General features: G+C 36.9%; 1 protein-coding gene across 1 annotated transcript in view; it reads left to right on the forward strand.

The window, feature by feature from the left end:
• LOC126974044 (jmjC domain-containing histone demethylation protein 1) overlaps window positions 1-19,239 on the forward strand; it is a 70,009-nt gene that overhangs the window by 15,306 nt on the left and 35,464 nt on the right. The window contains exons 4-10 of the mRNA XM_050821416.1: window positions 1,183-1,347; window positions 2,452-2,587; window positions 3,299-3,426; window positions 5,442-5,591; window positions 6,094-6,264; window positions 7,632-7,791; window positions 12,139-12,265. Of these exons, the coding sequence (XP_050677373.1) occupies window positions 1,183-1,347; window positions 2,452-2,587; window positions 3,299-3,426; window positions 5,442-5,591; window positions 6,094-6,264; window positions 7,632-7,791; window positions 12,139-12,265 (1,037 nt within the window). The remainder of the gene's footprint in view (window positions 1-1,182; window positions 1,348-2,451; window positions 2,588-3,298; window positions 3,427-5,441; window positions 5,592-6,093; window positions 6,265-7,631; window positions 7,792-12,138; window positions 12,266-19,239) is intronic.

Here is a 19,239-nt window from a genome sequence, read left to right on the forward strand (position 1 = left end):
TAGGCGACCCGGAGAAGCACTAGTTGATTTTGAGATTTGCAGTACGGTATCCGTAAAGGTGGCTCAGCTGGTGATTAAGGTTGTTTATAACGCCTCCGACTCAAACCCCTAAACGCTGGTCATACAAAGTTATTATTTTCTATGTTGCTTCTTCTGAATATCAAGGATAAGCTGCAAATTAGTGATATTCATCGTTTTGCAAACGACAGTACCAATGGCTTTCTCTTGTCACACCGGCTGTGCTAACGCATCACTCGATAAAGTGTCGATAAGAAGCGAGACAAACTAATGTCTGAAAGTGAGTCCGAGTGGCGCTGGTTAAAATTAATCCAGCTCAACTCTAAGAAGATTTGCGTCACAGGATTGCGTCCACATCTTAAAAGTATTGCTTGAGAACACTAACCCAAGAAAGGAAATACATAAATCAGTCTTTAAGCTGTGGTTGGCGTCTTTGAGTCTATTTACCGAGAGCCACTGGAAGGGCAGGCCAAAATTGCCGGCTCCCTCCATTTTGTTGCATACATCGAACAGAGTTGCTAGGGTTATTGAAAATCAAGTCATTTCTGACTCTAACGATGTGTAGAATTTCTCAGGTAATAATAAAGGCTTAATCACCTACTGGCCATAACACAATGAAGTACAAGTTTACCTAACTAAATTATATTATCGAATGTTGTTTGGTAGTCAAATTAATAAATATTGGCGAAATATTTGGAATATAAGGTAATATTTTGAAAAATTGTGCGAATAATTAAATAGTATATTGCAAAGATAGGCCCTTATGTTATTATGCCGCAAAAAACATATACTTTCGACACTCTCAAGGACATAAAAAATTATAGGGTTTTTTCCTCTGACTTAGAACTCTGAAATTTGACAAGTAATACCGTCTTATAGGGTACTACAAGTATAGGGAAATAACAAAAAAACAACAGGGTCTTTATGAAAGGAACGCCGATCCAAATTTTGATGATTTCATGTGGAGTATCGTATGAAAGGGCTTCATTAGCACAAGCTTAAACATACTGTAAAATAATTTTATGATGTTTTCGATTTATGACGAAAAATGAAAAAAAAAAAACAATCTTTTCCCTTTTTTGGTGAGTCCGACTCGCACTTGTCCAATTTTTTATATAAAATACGTAGTAGGCGCGTCGCTAATTGTGTTAAAAAATGTTTCAGGACTGGCAGCGATATTACGATGACCCCAACAAAGAGAGACTGCTCAATGTTATTTCATTAGAGTTCTCCCACACGCGCCTGGAGAATTACGTGCAGGCTCCGAAGATTGTGAGACTCATTGATTGGGTCGAGACGGTGTGGCCGAGACACCTAAAAGATCAACAGGTAATTACCCTGATACTGTAATGAGAATGATAGGTGTTTTTGTATGTATTTCCTGGTGTTTTAGTCTTTTTGTTTGCTATTTAAATAAATTAAAAGTACTTGACTGATTATAACACTTAATATCAGTACAATGGTATATTCTCATGGAGTTACGTTTTTAATAAACTTTTGGTCCCCTCGACCATTTTTTTTATAAATAGAGTCAGTATTTTGAAAATTCTATTCATTTATATTTATAACTCCAATGCTTTGCTTGGTGACGGCTCCGATCACTTGGTGTTGCATAGAGTCATCGCTTCATTGTGTCTTCTTTCGCATTTATCACTGGGAGTGCCCTGCAAAGCTGTTTGGCGTTATTTCCGCCCAATTCCACCTTCGTCGTCTTCATCTGGACATGTGGCGTTTCTCCACAGTGCGATTTTATAGGAACTGCCAAGTACAATAAAATTGTGGAATGAGCTTCCTTGCGCTGTATTTCCCGGACGATACGAGTTACAGTTAGCACGCGAGTTGAATGCAGTCGGGGCATGAGGCATCTCCCCCCCGCTGTCCGCACGCCTCGCCTCGTGCGCCTGCAGCGTAGTGCTGTGCCGTAGACATCGCTTACCGTATTATCGCGTTAATACTAAAGTTGCTATCCCGTGTTATTTTTTTTTATTGTAATAATGACCGATCCGAATCCTGAGTCTATCAGGTTCCGTTAGAAAACAAAACGAGTTTGTATTCATCTTCTAGCACGAAAAATGGCGCAAAATTGTTTAAGACAAAAATTTGAGAGTTAATTAATGGGTTAAAATGATGAATTAATCAATTAAATTTTTTTTTTATAATTTTTACCTTGTGTTAAATAGTGAATTAAGCATGGTTTCAATTTATCGACACATTCATGACTATGGTCATCAATAATTATTATTCGGTCACAGCACTATCGCATTCCTGAACTCTGCATTCATCTCGAGCGTATTCTGAAGGTTACTTTAAAAAAGCGCGTGCATTCCTAAGATGCCCGCATCCCTTCTTTGACCTTTGTGGTGTTTCAGGAGAATGTGCAATCACTAGTGATCACATAACATTGGTCTATTATATACATCCTTACAATTACAGACTGAATCTACAAACGCTCTCGATGACATGATGTACCCGAAGGTACAGAAATACTGTTTGATGTCTGTCAAGGGGTGCTACACGGATTTTCACATTGACTTCGGTGGTACGTCTGTGTGGTACCACATTTTGAGAGGTGAGCAGTTTCTATTCATTTTAAAATTTGGCCATAGTTTATAATTTCATTTTTTGATTGGCTGTGATTTAAATAGAATTAAAATATTTTTTTATAAAACTTTTTTCATCAATTCAGTAACATTCAGTATTATACTATAATTTTTATTATTTGATAAATCTGAAAAATTAAAATATTTTAAAGTGACAAAATGTAAATTGAATTAAAAGATTGGCAATCAGTTTCTTGCTACTTCTTCTCATTAGCTCAACCCGTTACGAAGTAGCGGTAAATTCAATAAGAAACAATATTTTTATTTTTTTGGCATTTATAGGTGTCATTTTCGTGACGTACATGAATAAAGTGTTTTTGAATTTGAATTTGTTAGTTTTCAATCTAACCTCTGCACTCGTTTCTTGTTATGAACTATGACGTCATAGTACAGCCAAACCTGTTAAAATAGAGGGCGCTCAAAGCGCAAAATTACAAATATCTTAAATTAGCTCTATTAAAAGAGCATGCATATTAATTTTATTTCATCAATTTTGTTGCAGCGATTTGGGAGCTCACAATGATACATAATTTGTAAATACATGGATTTGTAATATTTATTATAATTTACAAATCAATGCTTAGTCAAACTTATCAAATGCTTTTTAAACCTAGCCCAGTGTTAATAAACAAATTCGTATCTTCTATGATAGATTTAATGATATATTTTTTTTATTCCAGGGGCAAAAGTATTCTGGTTAATTCCGCCGACAGAGCGCAACCTGCAGTTGTATGAGAAGTGGGTTTTGTCAGGCAAACAGTCCGATGTGTTCTTTGGAGATACTGTGGAGAAATGCATTCGAGTCCATGTATGTCGAATTATTGTTGCTTTTCTTTATAATTTTTATGCATTATTCATGCTAATAATTTCAAACAGGGTCCATTTATCAGTGGATACTTTTTATACTGGAAGGAAATATCCTTCCAGAGTGGTAGTCCGGACATGTAATCCTATACGTTTATCTTTTCTCTGGTCCTTAAATACTTGCCTGACTTCTACCACTGGCATGGCTCATTATTTCCCAACACTTACCTCCTACAATACTGTGTATAGATAAAATGAGAATTTCGTCCGGACCTGCGACTCACCAGCGACCAGTAACGAAACTAGTTAAAGTGAATTAAAGACCGGGAATACTGCTCAATGAGATTTATTTATTTAAAACATCACAAAATCCACAGGACTTAAATTAGGTTATACGTGTAATAATACTATTTTGTAGGACTTACATCTAATAACGGATTTACAATATTTATAATAAGACATGATTATTGTGCGTGTGTGTGTGTGTGTGCGCGCGCGCGTGTGTGTGTGTGTGTGATTACTCTAAATTTAACCTCCCTTTAGATTTTTACTACCACTCCTTTTAAAGCAGCCTTTACTGTTATTAAAAAGTTCAGTACTGTTGAATTGCTTATTATAGTTGGATAGAGTGCGACATATTACCGAGTTTTCATAATAATTAGTGACATAAGATGCATTCCAGAAAAGTGGAATTAGCAAAACATGAACCTATATTATAAGTAAACCAAATAATATGCTGTATATCCAATGTCCACATTCTTCTACATACATATAATTATATAAAATGCTTCCAAAATGCATAAAGATCTTTCTCAAGAGGTTGTTGAGATTTGTAAGGAGATTGTATAGGAGCATCTTGTTCCACCCGCGTCATTCCAAACACCTATTTATTAAAATAGAGTAAACCCGAAAAACGTGAAAATGGTTACCTAACCACATTTTTTAATGAGTTATGCTGGATAATGAGAAGTAAAACACTTTGTGTTTCAAATTTAATTAAAAAGACAGACGTTAAAGAAATAGCAGCAAGAGGGTTATGCAAAGTATCTAATTGGCTGAAACTCAACATATTGACCCTAAATGTAAATAAAACGAAATACGCCCCTTTTCAATTTCAACCAGAAACAATCCTGAACAAGACTATCTGATTAAAACACATTCATGTATGCATTTTCCTGGTCGATCTGACTATTGCAACTGTTGAAATATTCTAAAAGCTGACCATATTAAATACTTAGGAGTCTATCTAGACAGACACCTGAGATGGGACATAGGTACATATTGATAATCAGACAACAAGAATAAGGAAACTAATATATATTTTTAAAAGCTTACGACATGTAGCAGCAGATCCGGAACTTATAAAACACATTTATGTGTCCCTGGTCCAATCGTTACTAATATATTGCCTACCGGTATGGGGAGGAGCCCCGAAATCACATCTAATATGTATGGAACGGGCCCAAAGATGCATGCTTAAAGTAATGTTTTTTAAACGTTTTAGGCATCCCATAAAGCAGCTGTATCGTGAAAATAGGCTAATGAGCGTGGGACAGTTGTATATTTAACATGTGCTTCTATATAAACACAATGAACTCCCATATTACACAATATGCGAACAAATAAAGCGACATAATGTCTGTCAAATCCCATCAAACAGAACAAAATTTACTAATAAACAAATCCCTTTCTTATCAAGTTCTCTATAAAATAAAACAAATAAAGATCTTAATATTTTTGAAATTACTACAAATAAACTCAAACACATGCAGTTAAAAACTGGTTTTTAACAAAAGACTATAGAGAAACTGAAGATTGCTAGAAATAATAACGTAATACATTTAAAACATTACATGGCCCTTCATAGTAAGTAAATCTACTTTAGGCTCAAAAAATAAATGAGAAAAAAAAATATTATTGTAATTTCTAATACTGTACCTAAGTGTTAAGTGTAATAGGTGGCACAATTTACTTTAACCTACATTATTATTAAGTAAATAAATGTGTTTTTTATTTTAGCTTCAGGCTGGCCACACATTCTTTATCCCGACGGGCTGGATCCACGCGGTGTACACGCCCAGCGACTCCCTGGTATTCGGCGGTAACTTCCTGCATCAGTTCGGGATTGAGAAGCAGCTCAACATCGCGCAGGTTGAAGATGTTACAAAGGTAAATGTCAAAATTTGATGTCTATGACATACAGGCTTAATAAAACGAAAAATAAAACGATATGAACGATGCATGATCGATCCCGAGAAATGAAGAAAATCTAAAAAAAAAATGTAAAACTATTTATTTAAACAGAAAATTTCAATATAATTTACATTTAATGTAAGCAAAGAAGAACAAAAAATATTGGCAATAAACTGAGATTCATTTTTGGTGGTTTTTCTTATGTACATCACATTGTTTAATTTACTTTTTTTCATATTTAAGTTCAACCCTCTTATATCAATTGTATTTGTATAAGTTTATAATTATTTTTTAGGTTTTTTTTTAAACTACACGTTGTTGCCCGTTTGTACATGCTTTTTATTAGCATATAACATATAAGTGAATGTTTAATTATAACCGAATCCTTTGTGTTTTCTGTAATTTCTAATAAATACTGAGAATATAGTACAGAAGAGAACAGTAGGAGGAATCTTTTAAACGTTTGCTTTTATTTTAGGTCCCTCAGAAGTTCCGTTACCCTTTCTTCACGGAAATGCTCTGGTACGTGCTCGACAAGTATGTGAGTGCGTTGTTGGGACGATCGCACCTCGCTATTGAAGGACACGCCCCGCCCGCCGCGCCTGCGGACCGCGTGCATCTCACACTGCTTGAGTTGCATGGACTGAAGGTGATCACCTTACATTTATAACAAAAAGATATGGGACAGATAATCGGACAGCCTGATTGAAATTTTGAATAAATTATAACTTTCAATAAATAACACTCAATCTACAATTGGAAGCACTATATACATAAATATTCATTTGTTGGATAACTTGTTACTTAATTAATAAGTAAAATAATTAATAAATAATATGGGAGTGTTCTAAGAAACCGAAATTTCTATCTCCTTTATTCTGAAGTTTATAAGCGTATAAAAAGCATTTATTTGCTCAAAATTGATTCCTTTAGAATTTTATTTTGATGTCATTTCTAATATACTAGATACTAATACCGCTTCGGTAACAAATGGTGCTCTGAGAGAGAAGAAGCGGTGCAAGAAATTTTGCCAGCATTCTTTTATTGCGTTTTTTTTTAATAAAAATATACCATATTGTATTGTCATTGCTATTGCTATAAAATAATCAAAATCTAGTCCCTGGTGATCATTTTGATATTCAGCTGTGGAGTAGTAGGAATTACGATAGAGCCATTTATTAATAAAACATTAAAGTTTATTAATAGATAATGCCTGAACAGTGGTTGGGACTTTATTATAAAAGTCTATATATATATTCAGAAGCAATCCCTTATTTCTAGTGTTATAATAATAAAAAATCACAATTAAGAGCGAAAAGGTGATGATTCTCGACGAATTTGACGAATGTACTGACAATGAATAGTTATAATATTTGTTTCTTTAAAAGTTTTCTTTGAGAGACTGTCTATAACCATGCTAATATGTAAGACGTCTCTTTTTTGCAGAGTAAACACTATATCAATGTGAATATATCACTATATACGTGAATTTAGCGGTTTGTGCTTTGCTCTAAATAGTGATTTTCATTATTATAACACTAGATATAAGGGATTGTTTGTAACTAATTCTAGTAGGCTTCATAAGATACATAATAGCTTTATTAGGGTAAATGTATAGACTTTTATAATAAAGTCCCAGCCACTGTTCTTGCATTATCAATAAATAAATCTAAATGTTTTATCAAAGAATGTCCCTATCGTAAATTCTATTACTCCACAGCTGAATATCTAAGTGATCGGACAGCCTGGGACTAGATTCTGATTATTTTATAGCAATAGCAATGACAGTATAATATTGTATATTTTATTAAAAAGAACGCAAGAAAAGAATGCTGGGAGAGTTTCTTGCGCCGCTTCTTCTCTCTCAGAGTGCCATTTGTTTCCGAAGCGGTAGTAGTATCAGGTATATTTGAAATGACACTAAAAAGAATTGTAAAGGAATCAATGTTGAGAAAGTAAATGCTTTCTGCCCCTATGTGTGGCTAATGAGTGTTGACTGGTACCGTTGACCGGCAGGCCATCGTGGTGTACCTGCACCAGCTGCCCGCGGCCCGCAAGTCGGTGCCCGAGCTGCTGGCCGACCCCATCGCGCTGGTGCGGGACGTGCGCACGCTGGTGGAGCAGCACCGCCACGACAAGCAGGCGCTGGCCGTCACCGGCGTGCCTGTGCTCAGAGGTGACCGCCACTCGACCTTCAAACTAGGGATTGCAATCCGGCGCCATTTTCAGTCCGCCCGGATTAGGTCGGATCCCACTCCGGAACGACCGCGCAATATATTATTAAAACGGTTGCGCAAGAGTACGAAATGCTGTATTATTTTATACATTTTGAAATCAAACTTCTTTAGGCGAATGAGGGTAATTTTTTTTACAAATGAAACGGAAAAGAACGTCACAGAAATTTGAGACGTTTTTGTTCAAGAAGAAGAGGTTTTCGTTCAAGGGAGAGAGCGATTAACACCCATCGAGGAAGAGTATTTCTTACTCTCGGGCTTCCCTACTAGCCTTGTATCGTGCAGTTTTTTTTTTTAATTCCAAGATGGCCGCTGCGCAAAATTATGATTTCAACAATTTGGATATCTAATCCGAACTTCTCGAGTGTGCAGAGAACGAATTTAAGATTGTTTATGAAATCCAAGATGGCCGCCGCGCTAAATTATGACGGTACTATAATGTTGTAATCATAATTTTGCACGGCGGCCACCATGAATATTCAAAAAAATCCCAAAATCGTTCTCTGCACCCTCGAGAGCCTCAGACACGATATCCATATTGCTGAAGTCATATTTTTACGCGGCGGCCATCTTGGATTTCTAATTTCCCTAAAGTACATACATATAAAAATCCCGCGTGGCATTATATTCAAAACAATATAACGTAAATATTATTTTAATACTTTCCGACTTCCATTTACCTATATATTTTAACAAATATGCTGTCGCATCATCATTTTTTTTACTATGATTCCCGCTTTGTAATTGTTTGCTAAAATCTTACGTAATGTGAACCCGAGAAAAACGAACACAGTACCGTTCTTGACAGTGATCACGGGCGTATTAATGGCATGAGCGAGCATGCAACCAAGGCGACGCGTTTGGTTTATTACGAAAAATATTTATATAAAATAATTCACAAAGCGTATTGATAAAACCCACAAGGAAAATTTATAAATACTAATAAACTATCGAATAAAATAAGTTTTGTGTTTATAGCTATCATAGTTTTATAATAATATAAAACAATTCAAATAAAAAAGCATATTTTTCAAAAAGTAATCTACTGAGATTTTTTTTCGTAATCGTGTTTTCGAAACTGCGATAATTTAGATAAAGAAATGAAGATAAACATGTCAAAAAATTGGAACCGTAATGTTTGTAGAAGTAATTTCAGTAGATTTTCAAAAATTTTAATTTTTAGGACTATAGCTCCTTAAGGTTTAGTCAACATATTTATCTAATATATACTCATGCCCCGTCTAGTTCTCTTCTTTCGTTTGAATAAAACCTTATCCTTGAATGATAGCGTGATCTCTTTTCGATAATAGTTATTATAACTATTGTGTAATAAGGGGTATTAAAACACGAATGTGGATTTATCTCACGAGGCGAAGCCGAGTAGTAGTAGACATGAGTGTTTTAATACCTAATTATCAACAGTTGCATACAAGACTTTATCTACACCCAGAATATGAATCCTCTAAAAGATTCTAAAACAGTTTGCTTACTGCTAACACTAAAACACCAGTCGTAGTAGTAATCTAATATCATTCATTACTGATTATATACATATAAACTATTATTTATTTTGGTAGTAATTTCCATTTTGTATAGTGCAATAATTAAAATTCACTCGAATATAATGTAAAGGACATTTAAAGTATTCATGTAAAGGACATGCAGCGTTTATAATGAATCGCTCATTTTTTGTAAACAAAACAATAAAAATATCGAAGCAAAATGGCGGGGATTCGAATAACCTACTTTTTTTATTTACGGCGCGCGACGTTCTGGTAGTGTGGAACGCGCGTAAAAGAAAATGTTCTTTTTTTGAAATTCATACAGATGCCACGCATCGAGCAATAGTAAGTAAGTATATCTTTATTTGGAACAAACACTACAAATACACGTGAACATTTACAAAATATAATAACATATAATATGAAAAAACTTATCTTAACAATTACTATAATATGCCTAATCTAATTAAAAGTAACATGCATTAAATACTAAAGTAAGGCTTATTCTATATCAACATAATAAGGTGGTGTTTGCAGTGTTATGTCCCAAAAAGGTTTGCTACTCAGCATATTAGTTGGGTATCACCCAACACTGATTTTCAGTAGCTACCTTCAATAAGGCGGCCGTCGCGATTACAGCCACAAGTGCTTCCATTATTAAATAGAATAATTATGTAATAAATAAATAAATTATAGTACTCAGTAGTAGTAGGGTAAAAAAATAATATTATAGTAGATGGCTAGGTCGTAACAGTTATAAATTACATATATATTGATTATATAATATATAAAATTCTGTGTCCCGGTGTTTCTTACCAAATTCCTCCGAAACGGCTGCACCAATTTGCATGAAATTTTGTGTGCATACCGGTTTTTTTATATTTTTTTATTTATTTAATTGCCCAAATAAAGTTTGCGAGATCAGTTAATAGATATATACATATACAAATAAATAAATAATTAACAGTATTTTATATTTAAAAAAAAAAGTATAATAAATATATATATATTTATAACATACATTTACACATTAAATAAATTCATTGAAACTATGAAAGAGATTTGCGGCGTGATTTTTTTTTTATCTACATATTAAGATTTATTTTGAGAGAGGCCCGACTGAAATGTAAACAAATACATTTAATAGTTATTTCTAAACGTATAAACACTATGTATATTACGAAGGGGAGGAGGTAAGTCATTCTATATTTTAGCGTAATTATAACAAAAGCCTCCTTCGAATGCTGCTGACCAGTGTGGTGGAACACAGAGCAGGTAAGGAGAAGCTTGCAAGTGTCAGCAGACCATCGTAACTTGGTATAAAGATATTGTGGACTTTTGTATTTTATAACCCCAAAAAGAAGAGTGGCGAAATGCAATTGTCTCCGATATTCTATTTTAAGCATTTTTGCATTATTTAGATATGGTGAGACATGTTCACGAGGAGGGATTTTAAAACAATACCTAGCGCAGGCATTTTGTACTCGCTGAATAAGATTTTTAGTTCTTGCTAAGAGCCTGTGACTTATATCTGCATCGGCATAATTAAATTTAGATAGAACTAGACTCTCACAAAGGTTGATACGTGTCCCTACATTCAAGTAATTCCGAATATTATATAAAATTTTAAGTCCATAGAAACAGTTTCGAACGGTAGTGAGCGTATGCTTCTCAAATCTTAACTGTTCGTCCATTAATAAACCCAAGTTACGTGCTTCACTAACTCTTTCGATACTCTTCCCATTTATTTGAAGTAATGGATGCTGTTGGCCAATAATATCGATCTGATTTTAGTTCCTAATATTATGAACTTCGTTTTATCGGGATTTAATAAGAGAGTATGTGACTCTGACCACTCTGAAATACGTTGTAAGTCTTCATTTAGTTTCGTAAAAGTGCTACTAACATCGTCAGGCTTACATGTAATATATAATTGTATATCGTCAGCATATAAGTGGAACTTACAATGCCTAATACTTTCTACAATGTCTGCGCAGTAAAGTGCAAAAATTATAGGGCCTAGGATGGAACCTTGTGGAACACCTCGATTGACAGGAGTAAATTCAGAAAAACATTTCTTGCCATCAATTGATGTAAGCTCCACAGTCTGCTTACGATATTCTAAGTAACTTAGAAACCATTTAAGGGTGTCCAAGCTAAAGCCATAAAATTTTAACTTAGATATTAATAAAGATCTATTTATAGTTTCAAAGGCACGCGAGAAGTCTAGTAAGACTAAGATTGTACCCGCCCCCTTATCTTGGGCATCTAATATATTATCCAATACTTCCATTAATGCAGTTGTTGTGCTATACCGTTTCCGAAAACCCGATTGCAATTTTGGTAGTATGTTATTTATCTCTAAATATTCTGTGAGTTGAGCATAAACAATTTTTTCTAATAGTTTCGATAGGCACGGTAATATACTGATTGGTCGTAACTCTTTCATTAAATTAATATTTTCTTTTTTTGGTCGGGGCTTCACCAAAGCTGTTTGCCAACTTGTAGGGAATACACCAGATAATATGGATGTATTCATTATGCTAGTGATGCTATGCAATAAGAATGTGGCTGTCTGTTGAAACTCTTTGCGCATGAAGGGATCGAAAAAAACATAGGAGTGTTGTTATGAAATTCAGTACAACATTACAACACTCGTTTGGATCATGTAATGGTTATTAGAACATTGGGTGTTATAATGTTGGCAATAAGCTAACTGTTTCAGAATCTTTAATAGAGCATATAAGCATGGGTGTTGATAAAGTAACAAACATATTGTTTGTTTAGGTCCGGACGAGGGCAGCGGCGAGCGTGTACGCCAGTGGAGCGGGCGCGGCGCGCGCGGAGGCGGGCGGGGGGGAGCGCGGCCCCGCCCCGAGCACGCGGGCGGCGCACCGCGCAGGCGCAGGACCAGGTACGGTACACGGTGACGTCACACGGACCAACAAGATTGAGCGAGACACATTTACTCGTAGTAGTTTTAGAAATAAAAGATGTTCAACGCCACCTAAGGACGGACTCACAATAATAATTAATATCGCAACAGAGTAGGTACATAATATAAGTCCTGTCTAATAAATATTTCAGATTTTTGAAGTGAAACTTCTTTAGAATCGTTGTAATTTCAAACCGGATGCAACGGAAAAAACGACAGGTAAGAGGCAAAGAATGAGACAAAAATATGCATGCTATTGAAGTGAAAACTTCCATATCATCGTTGTGATTTGAAAGTCGATGAAACGAAATAGCAGGCACATCAATTCATAATATTTAATATGGGAGATAATGAGATAGGAAGCATAATACAATATTTTGGTACCAGGCGTTCATAGTTAAAGAAGAGATTGTCTTAAGTATGGCGCGAGTATACCTTAATATTTTCTGACTCCAAGCGCACGACGTATTACTACATAGACATCAGGAGAACATATTATTAAATATATTAATGGTGGTAGGAATGTCTTTCATAGCGGTTGAAATCATGTGTCATCCTAGCAACACGTACCAGGAATTCATATGCAGTTTAGAGGTTCATGCACCATGCAGATTTCACTTCTGACATGTGTACTTTGTACGCACGCAATGTTTTTTTTATAAATTTGAGATATGAACAAACATTTTATTAAATTTATGTATATTTTCTTGTGAGTAAAGTATTACTCAACCAACTTAAAAGTTTAAAAACTTTTTGAATTTTATTAAAAATTTCTACCAATTTCAATATATTAAACATGCACACTGCAATACATATACGGAACATTTTATTCGGTTTTATTACGCCTGGTAAGAATGTATTCTTATTAAACTGATTAAAACACGGTAATGTTATGTATTCAATTGGAAGCTAATCAGAAACATGAATGAATTAGGAATTCATTATATTACTGGTTTTCTTATGATTAAGTACACGCCAGTACAGTATATATATTACAAAGTATTAACAATAAACCAATAATGAGGAAGAAATGTTTGGAGTAAGCGTAATGTTGCGATGTTTTTTGGGCATGTTGTTAGTATTAGTTGCGATTGCTGGTTGTCAAGACGACGACAGACCGGATTATGAGATACGCGACGCACCGAGGCTCTTTCAGAAATTTAAGAGGTTGTACAACAGACAATATGACAGTTCGAAAGTGGAAAATAAATCCTATGAAAATTTTGTAAAGACTTTAAAACATATCATAGAATGGAACCGTGGGGGCCGCGCAATATATGATATCAACGACATAGCCGACTATACACAAAAGGAATTGAGTGAACTGGCCCAGAAAGGTTTTAAACCGAGAAGAAAAAAATGGCTGTAGGGAAGAAGATAAGAAATCAATAGTAAACAGAATATACCGAAATATTAACTTGGTTAATTATTTTAGGCTAATATGTAAATACCAATATGGTTTCTGTTATATGTTGGCGTGTTCATAATGTTTAATTCGTTTTATATTTTAATAAATATTTTAGAACTGCTGTTTTTATACATTCAGTTCTGGGTGGTATATTGTATGACATACTGGCTCGGCTATATTAAATTTGCGGTCTCTTAATTCTTTTTTTTATGAGAATTATTTACGGAATAAGTACATGCTCCGCCTAAACGGGCATCACCTGCCCATAGCAGTGACTACAGTCTCAGTGGTAAGTCATTACAAAACGTATACCGATATAAACCCGATCACATCGCACTTCATCAGTCACCTAGAGACCGAGGCCGGGTGTACATATTACGACTGCGAAAGAAAGGCTGTGAAACGAAAGAGAACGAGAATATGTCGCTAGGTGAGCGAAAACTTACGGATACTGGCTTTGGATCGAGGTTATTCTTTGTACATGGGCAAGGCGTTAAAGATGTGATGTGCACGTTAAAACACACTGTTCAACCAGGAGGGAACAAGTGCACTACTGCAGAAATAAGACTCTGTTACTGCTATATTTTTTGCCACTAAACATGTCCTGTTCTTTTCGGCTTTTCTTGAATTTTTTTATTAATTAATTAATTCGTTAAGTTCAAAATCAGCGCCTTTTTTGGAAATTAAGTCGCGCTTTTGTAGTAAGATTAAAAGCCACACACATGGTTTTATTTTACTCTTGATGTTCACTTTGGCATTCGACTTTCAAAGAACATCAACCTAAAAGATAACTAAGAAATTTTTTATAGTAAGAATTTATGAATCTTTGGTAAACAATGATATATTCTCAATGTATTTGGCACAATACTTTAGAGAATAATCGGTCTCAATTACTCCGAGAACCATGGTAGATACTAATGTTTATTGTATAAACAGCAAAGAGTAGCCAGACGTCTTATCAATAAAATTGCAGGTGTTTAATATCTTTATATACTAACGTCCAAAAAAGGCCGGGGTCTCATGTCGGTCGGAACGCTTTCTTTCCAATCCGAATCCGATCCGTACCCGTTAAAATATGGTCTGGTGTAGTCGTAGACTATTTCTAACGGTGGACAGGAAGAAATACAATGACGGAAGGACGGATATAGTGCGTAAACTACCATAGAAATAGTTCTACGAGTACTCCGACCGTGTTTTCATGGGTACGGATCGGATTCGGATCGGACGTAGTGCGAAAGCGCTCTCAAGATTTACAGACTGCGGAAAGACCCGGGTTTACCCGCAATATGTTGATGCTATGTGTATGGTAGGATTGAAATGGCATTGTTCATGAACTTTTCTCGCCGGACAGAACCATCGGTTCGGATCTCAACTGCAAACAATTGATGATATTAATGCAAGTAGTTGATAGAAAGCGGCTGAAATGATATTTTATCACAATAACGCTAGATTATCTTAAGCCACCCAAACAGTTTGGCTGGGAGAAAACTTTTTAAGCATTGTTGTGATTTGAAGTCGATGAAACGAAAAAGTAAGACAGGACACATAAATTCATAAAATTTTACGTGGGAGAAAATGATTATACATTGTTTTGGTACCAGGCGATTATAGTTGAATAAGAGATTGTCTTATGTATGATGCGAGTATACCTTGATAATAATACCGACATATTACTACATAGTACATAAATATGGTAGCGGTAATAGTAATGTCTCTCATAGCGGTTGAGATCATATATTTATTTATTTATTAATACGGAACATCAAGATCATGTTATATTTAACATACAATGAGTCTTACTTTATAAAGGAACAAACACTGATACACATGACCAGCGGTGGATTTACACTAGGGGTCGTTGGGGCAAGTGCCCAGGGCGGCAAAATTTTGAAAGTAAAATTTTTTTTTAGTCTTATCAATATTGCTCAATATAATGAATTAATTCTGTTAATTAATAATTTATGGTTTAATTGATAATTGAAGAAATTCAATTTATCCATTATTTGTAAATTATAATTTTGGCACGTTTAGTAAAAATTAATAATAAAACAAAAATTTGAGATTTAAAATACTAATCGATTTTTTTATTTTATGTAATTACAAAAAAAAATATAAGTATTTGTTTTGATAAAGTTGCTGCAATAAAGTAGTTATTTTAGTTTTGAAAAATAAAATATATAAACTATAAGTTTATTTAAAATTATTGGGGCGGATTTTTTTCCGGAGCCCAAGGGCGGCATTAAATTTAAATCCGGCCCTGCACATGACTATAAAAATGGACACATCACTCAGTTTGGTTCATAAGTAAAATCGAAATCCAAAAACATATAACTAAATAACAATAATGGTTATGAGATCAACTTAAGTAATTTTTTTTTTTAAGGTTATAAGGCTACAAATTGTCAGATTTTATTTTCATTTTAACAGGACTAAAAAAGAAATAACTTTATATTAAAATGAATAAAATTGCATAGTAAAGATTAGAGCTAACAGTTAAAACAATGCATGAATGCTGACAATATTTTTAAACTTATTTTCTGATTCATAAAAAATGTCTAGATTTAATTTAATACATATTCTAACAAAAGGAGAGTTAAGTCAAATATTCGTTCTATAGTAGGGGGTATCGAAAATGTTATTCATCGGTTGTCAAGGAATTTTGTATAGAACTGAAAGAGGTATTTCATTTTGTATGTCAATGCAGTTAATTTTCCCGTTCATTATTTTGTAAAGCAATACTATGTCGCGATTTTACGACGGGAGCTCAGAGATTGCACTCTGAAAAAGCGTAACCGTTGCTCATAAGCATGCCCATATGATATTCCCTCAGAAACAAATGTAGTATGACGTGAAAAGGATCGTTACAGTAATTCTATGTGAATATTCACTGTAAAGCCCTGTACTTTTCCCGGAGCGTAAAAATAATAGGGACTCCCCCAGGCCCATGGGTGTCGTAAGAGGCGTAAGGGCTTTTTAGAAGTGGGAGAGTCACGCTGCCGTCTTTTGACGTCAGATAAGCATAATCGGGCCAGACTCGTCCGGGCTACCAGAGTTGGAGAATCCCTCCCCGGGCACTCTAGCCCGGGCTGCCCTTCGTATTCTGGGGAGGGCACAGAACCGCGCATGACCAAGGACAAACGAGGCAGTATCACCACGGCACCCCGCTCCACACTCAACGTGGACTTTTGCAATATCAGGGGAATTCACTCCAATTTAAACGCCGTCCACCACCACCTTGAGACGGCGCAGCCGGCCTTGTGTTTCCTTACTGAGACGCAGATATCTCGACCTAGCGATACGTCATATTTAACGTACCCCGGGTACAAAATTGAGCACAATTTTTTGCCTCATGCCGGGGTATGTGTGTACGTTAGGGAGGATATCTGCTGTCGCCGTCTCGGCAATTTTGAGGGTAGGGACCTGTCCACTCTCTGGCTCCGCGTAGATTTAGAGGACCGCGTCCGCATCTATGCGTGTGTCTACAGGTCCCATCACGTACCACAGACTACGCAGGGCGATCTGTGCATAATTTTGCATTGGCGTATGGTCTGTCCCAATTGGTTGAGTCGCCAACGCGGCTCCCGGATGTGGATAGCCACATGCCGTCCTTATTGGATCTTCTGCTGACTACACATCCCGATGGTTACCAGGTCTTTGTCGACGCCCCTCTCGGAACGTCCGACCACGACCACGAGTGTAGTGCCTATCCGACGCCAACGTCGCAGACCACCAGCGACCCGCCGCGTTTGGCACTACAAGTCAGCAGATTGGGATAGGATGCGTTCCTTTTTTGCATCCCTACCCTTGGGGCAGGGTTTGTTTCCCTTCGGATGATCCTAGTGCCTGCGCCGTTGCAGTAGCCGATGTGATACTACAGGGTATGGATATTTTTATACCAAACTCTGTAGTACCCATCGGTGGCAGATCACAGCCCTGGTTTGATGCGTCTGTTAAAGCAGCATCTGACTGCAAAAAACAGGCCTATCGAACTTGGGTTGCGGCGCTGGGCACAAAGGATCCGAACTGCACAGTTCTTATGAGGAAATACAACCGTGCCTCCAGATTTTTTAAGCGGCAAATCGCCCGTGCAAAGTCAAAACACGTCGTCAAAATCGGCGAGCAGCTTTCCAGTTACCCGACCGGAACACGCAAGTTCTGGTCGTTGTCGAAAGCTGCTCTTGGTAACTTCAGCCAGCCGTCCATGCCGCCGTTGCACATGAGGAATGACACCCTGGCCCATACGGCAAAAGAGAAAGCCGATCTCTTGTGCACTCTTTTCGCCTCTAACTCGACTCTTGACGACAACGGAAAAACACCGCCGACCATTCCGCGGTGTCAGAGCTCTATGCCTGAAGTACAGTTCAGACAGAAAACTGTTAGGCGAGCTCTGTTTTCGTTGGACGTCAGGAAGTCGAGCGGGCCGGATGGCATTTCTCCAATCGTGCTTAGAACGTGTGCCCCTGAGTTGACGCCGGTGCTAACCCGTTTATTCCGGCACTCTTATTCTAAAGGCGTAGTCTCTGACTCATGGAAGTCAGCCCTTGTCCATCCGATCCAAAAAAAAGGAGACAGTTCGGATCCGGCAAACTACAGGCCTATTGCTATTACCTCCCTGCTCTCCAAGATCATGGAGAGCATAATTAGCCGTCAGCTCTTGGTATAGGTTATAGGTTATCACGGGCTACTATCCGCAACTCGACGACTATATTTTGCGTGACAAAAGCTCTTGGTATATCTAGAGGGTCACCAGTTGATCAACGACCGACAATACGGGTTTCGCCATGGTCGGTCGGCAGGTGATCTTCTGGTATACCTAACACATAGATGGGCAGCGGCTATTGAAAGCAAGGGGGAAGGCCTGGCAGTTAGCCTGGATATAGCGAAGGCCTTTGATCGTGTATGGCACAAGGCGCTCCTCTCCAAACTTCCATCATTTGGGCTTCCCGAGAGCTTGTGCAAGTGGACCTCAAGCTTCCTCACTGGGCGCAGCATACAGGTCGTTGTCGACGGATATTGCTCGAACCCGAAGCCCGTGAATGCTGGAGTGCCCCAAGGCTGTGTGCTGTCTCCCACACTGTTTCTTCTGCATATCAATGATATGTTGGACACCTCCAACATTCATTGCTATGCAGACGAAAGCACTGGTGATGTCGTATACACTGGCCATGCAGGTCTCTCTCGGAAAATCGTCGACCAATGCCGGGAGAAACTTGTGTCTTCTATCGAGTCCTCTCTTGACAAGGTCGCGAAATAGGGAAAATTGAACCTTGTCCAATTTAACCCCCAGAAGACTCAAGTTTGCGCGTTTACCACAAAAAAAACCTCATTTGTCGTATCACCGCTCTTCGAGAACACTTCTCTTAAAGCCGCGCCTGGTATCGGAATACTGGGTCTCGAAATCTCGAGCGATTGCCAATTTCGTGGTCATCTGGAAGGCAAAGCCAAATTGGCTTCAAAGAAACTGGGAGTCATTAATAGAGCACGGCAATACTTCAAGCCGGCCCACATACTAGCGCTCTACAAAGCGCAGGTCCGGCCACACATG

Source organism: Leptidea sinapis, chromosome 31 (genome assembly GCF_905404315.1).
Source record: "Leptidea sinapis chromosome 31, ilLepSina1.1, whole genome shotgun sequence".
Taxonomy (NCBI): domain Eukaryota; kingdom Metazoa; phylum Arthropoda; class Insecta; order Lepidoptera; family Pieridae; genus Leptidea; species Leptidea sinapis.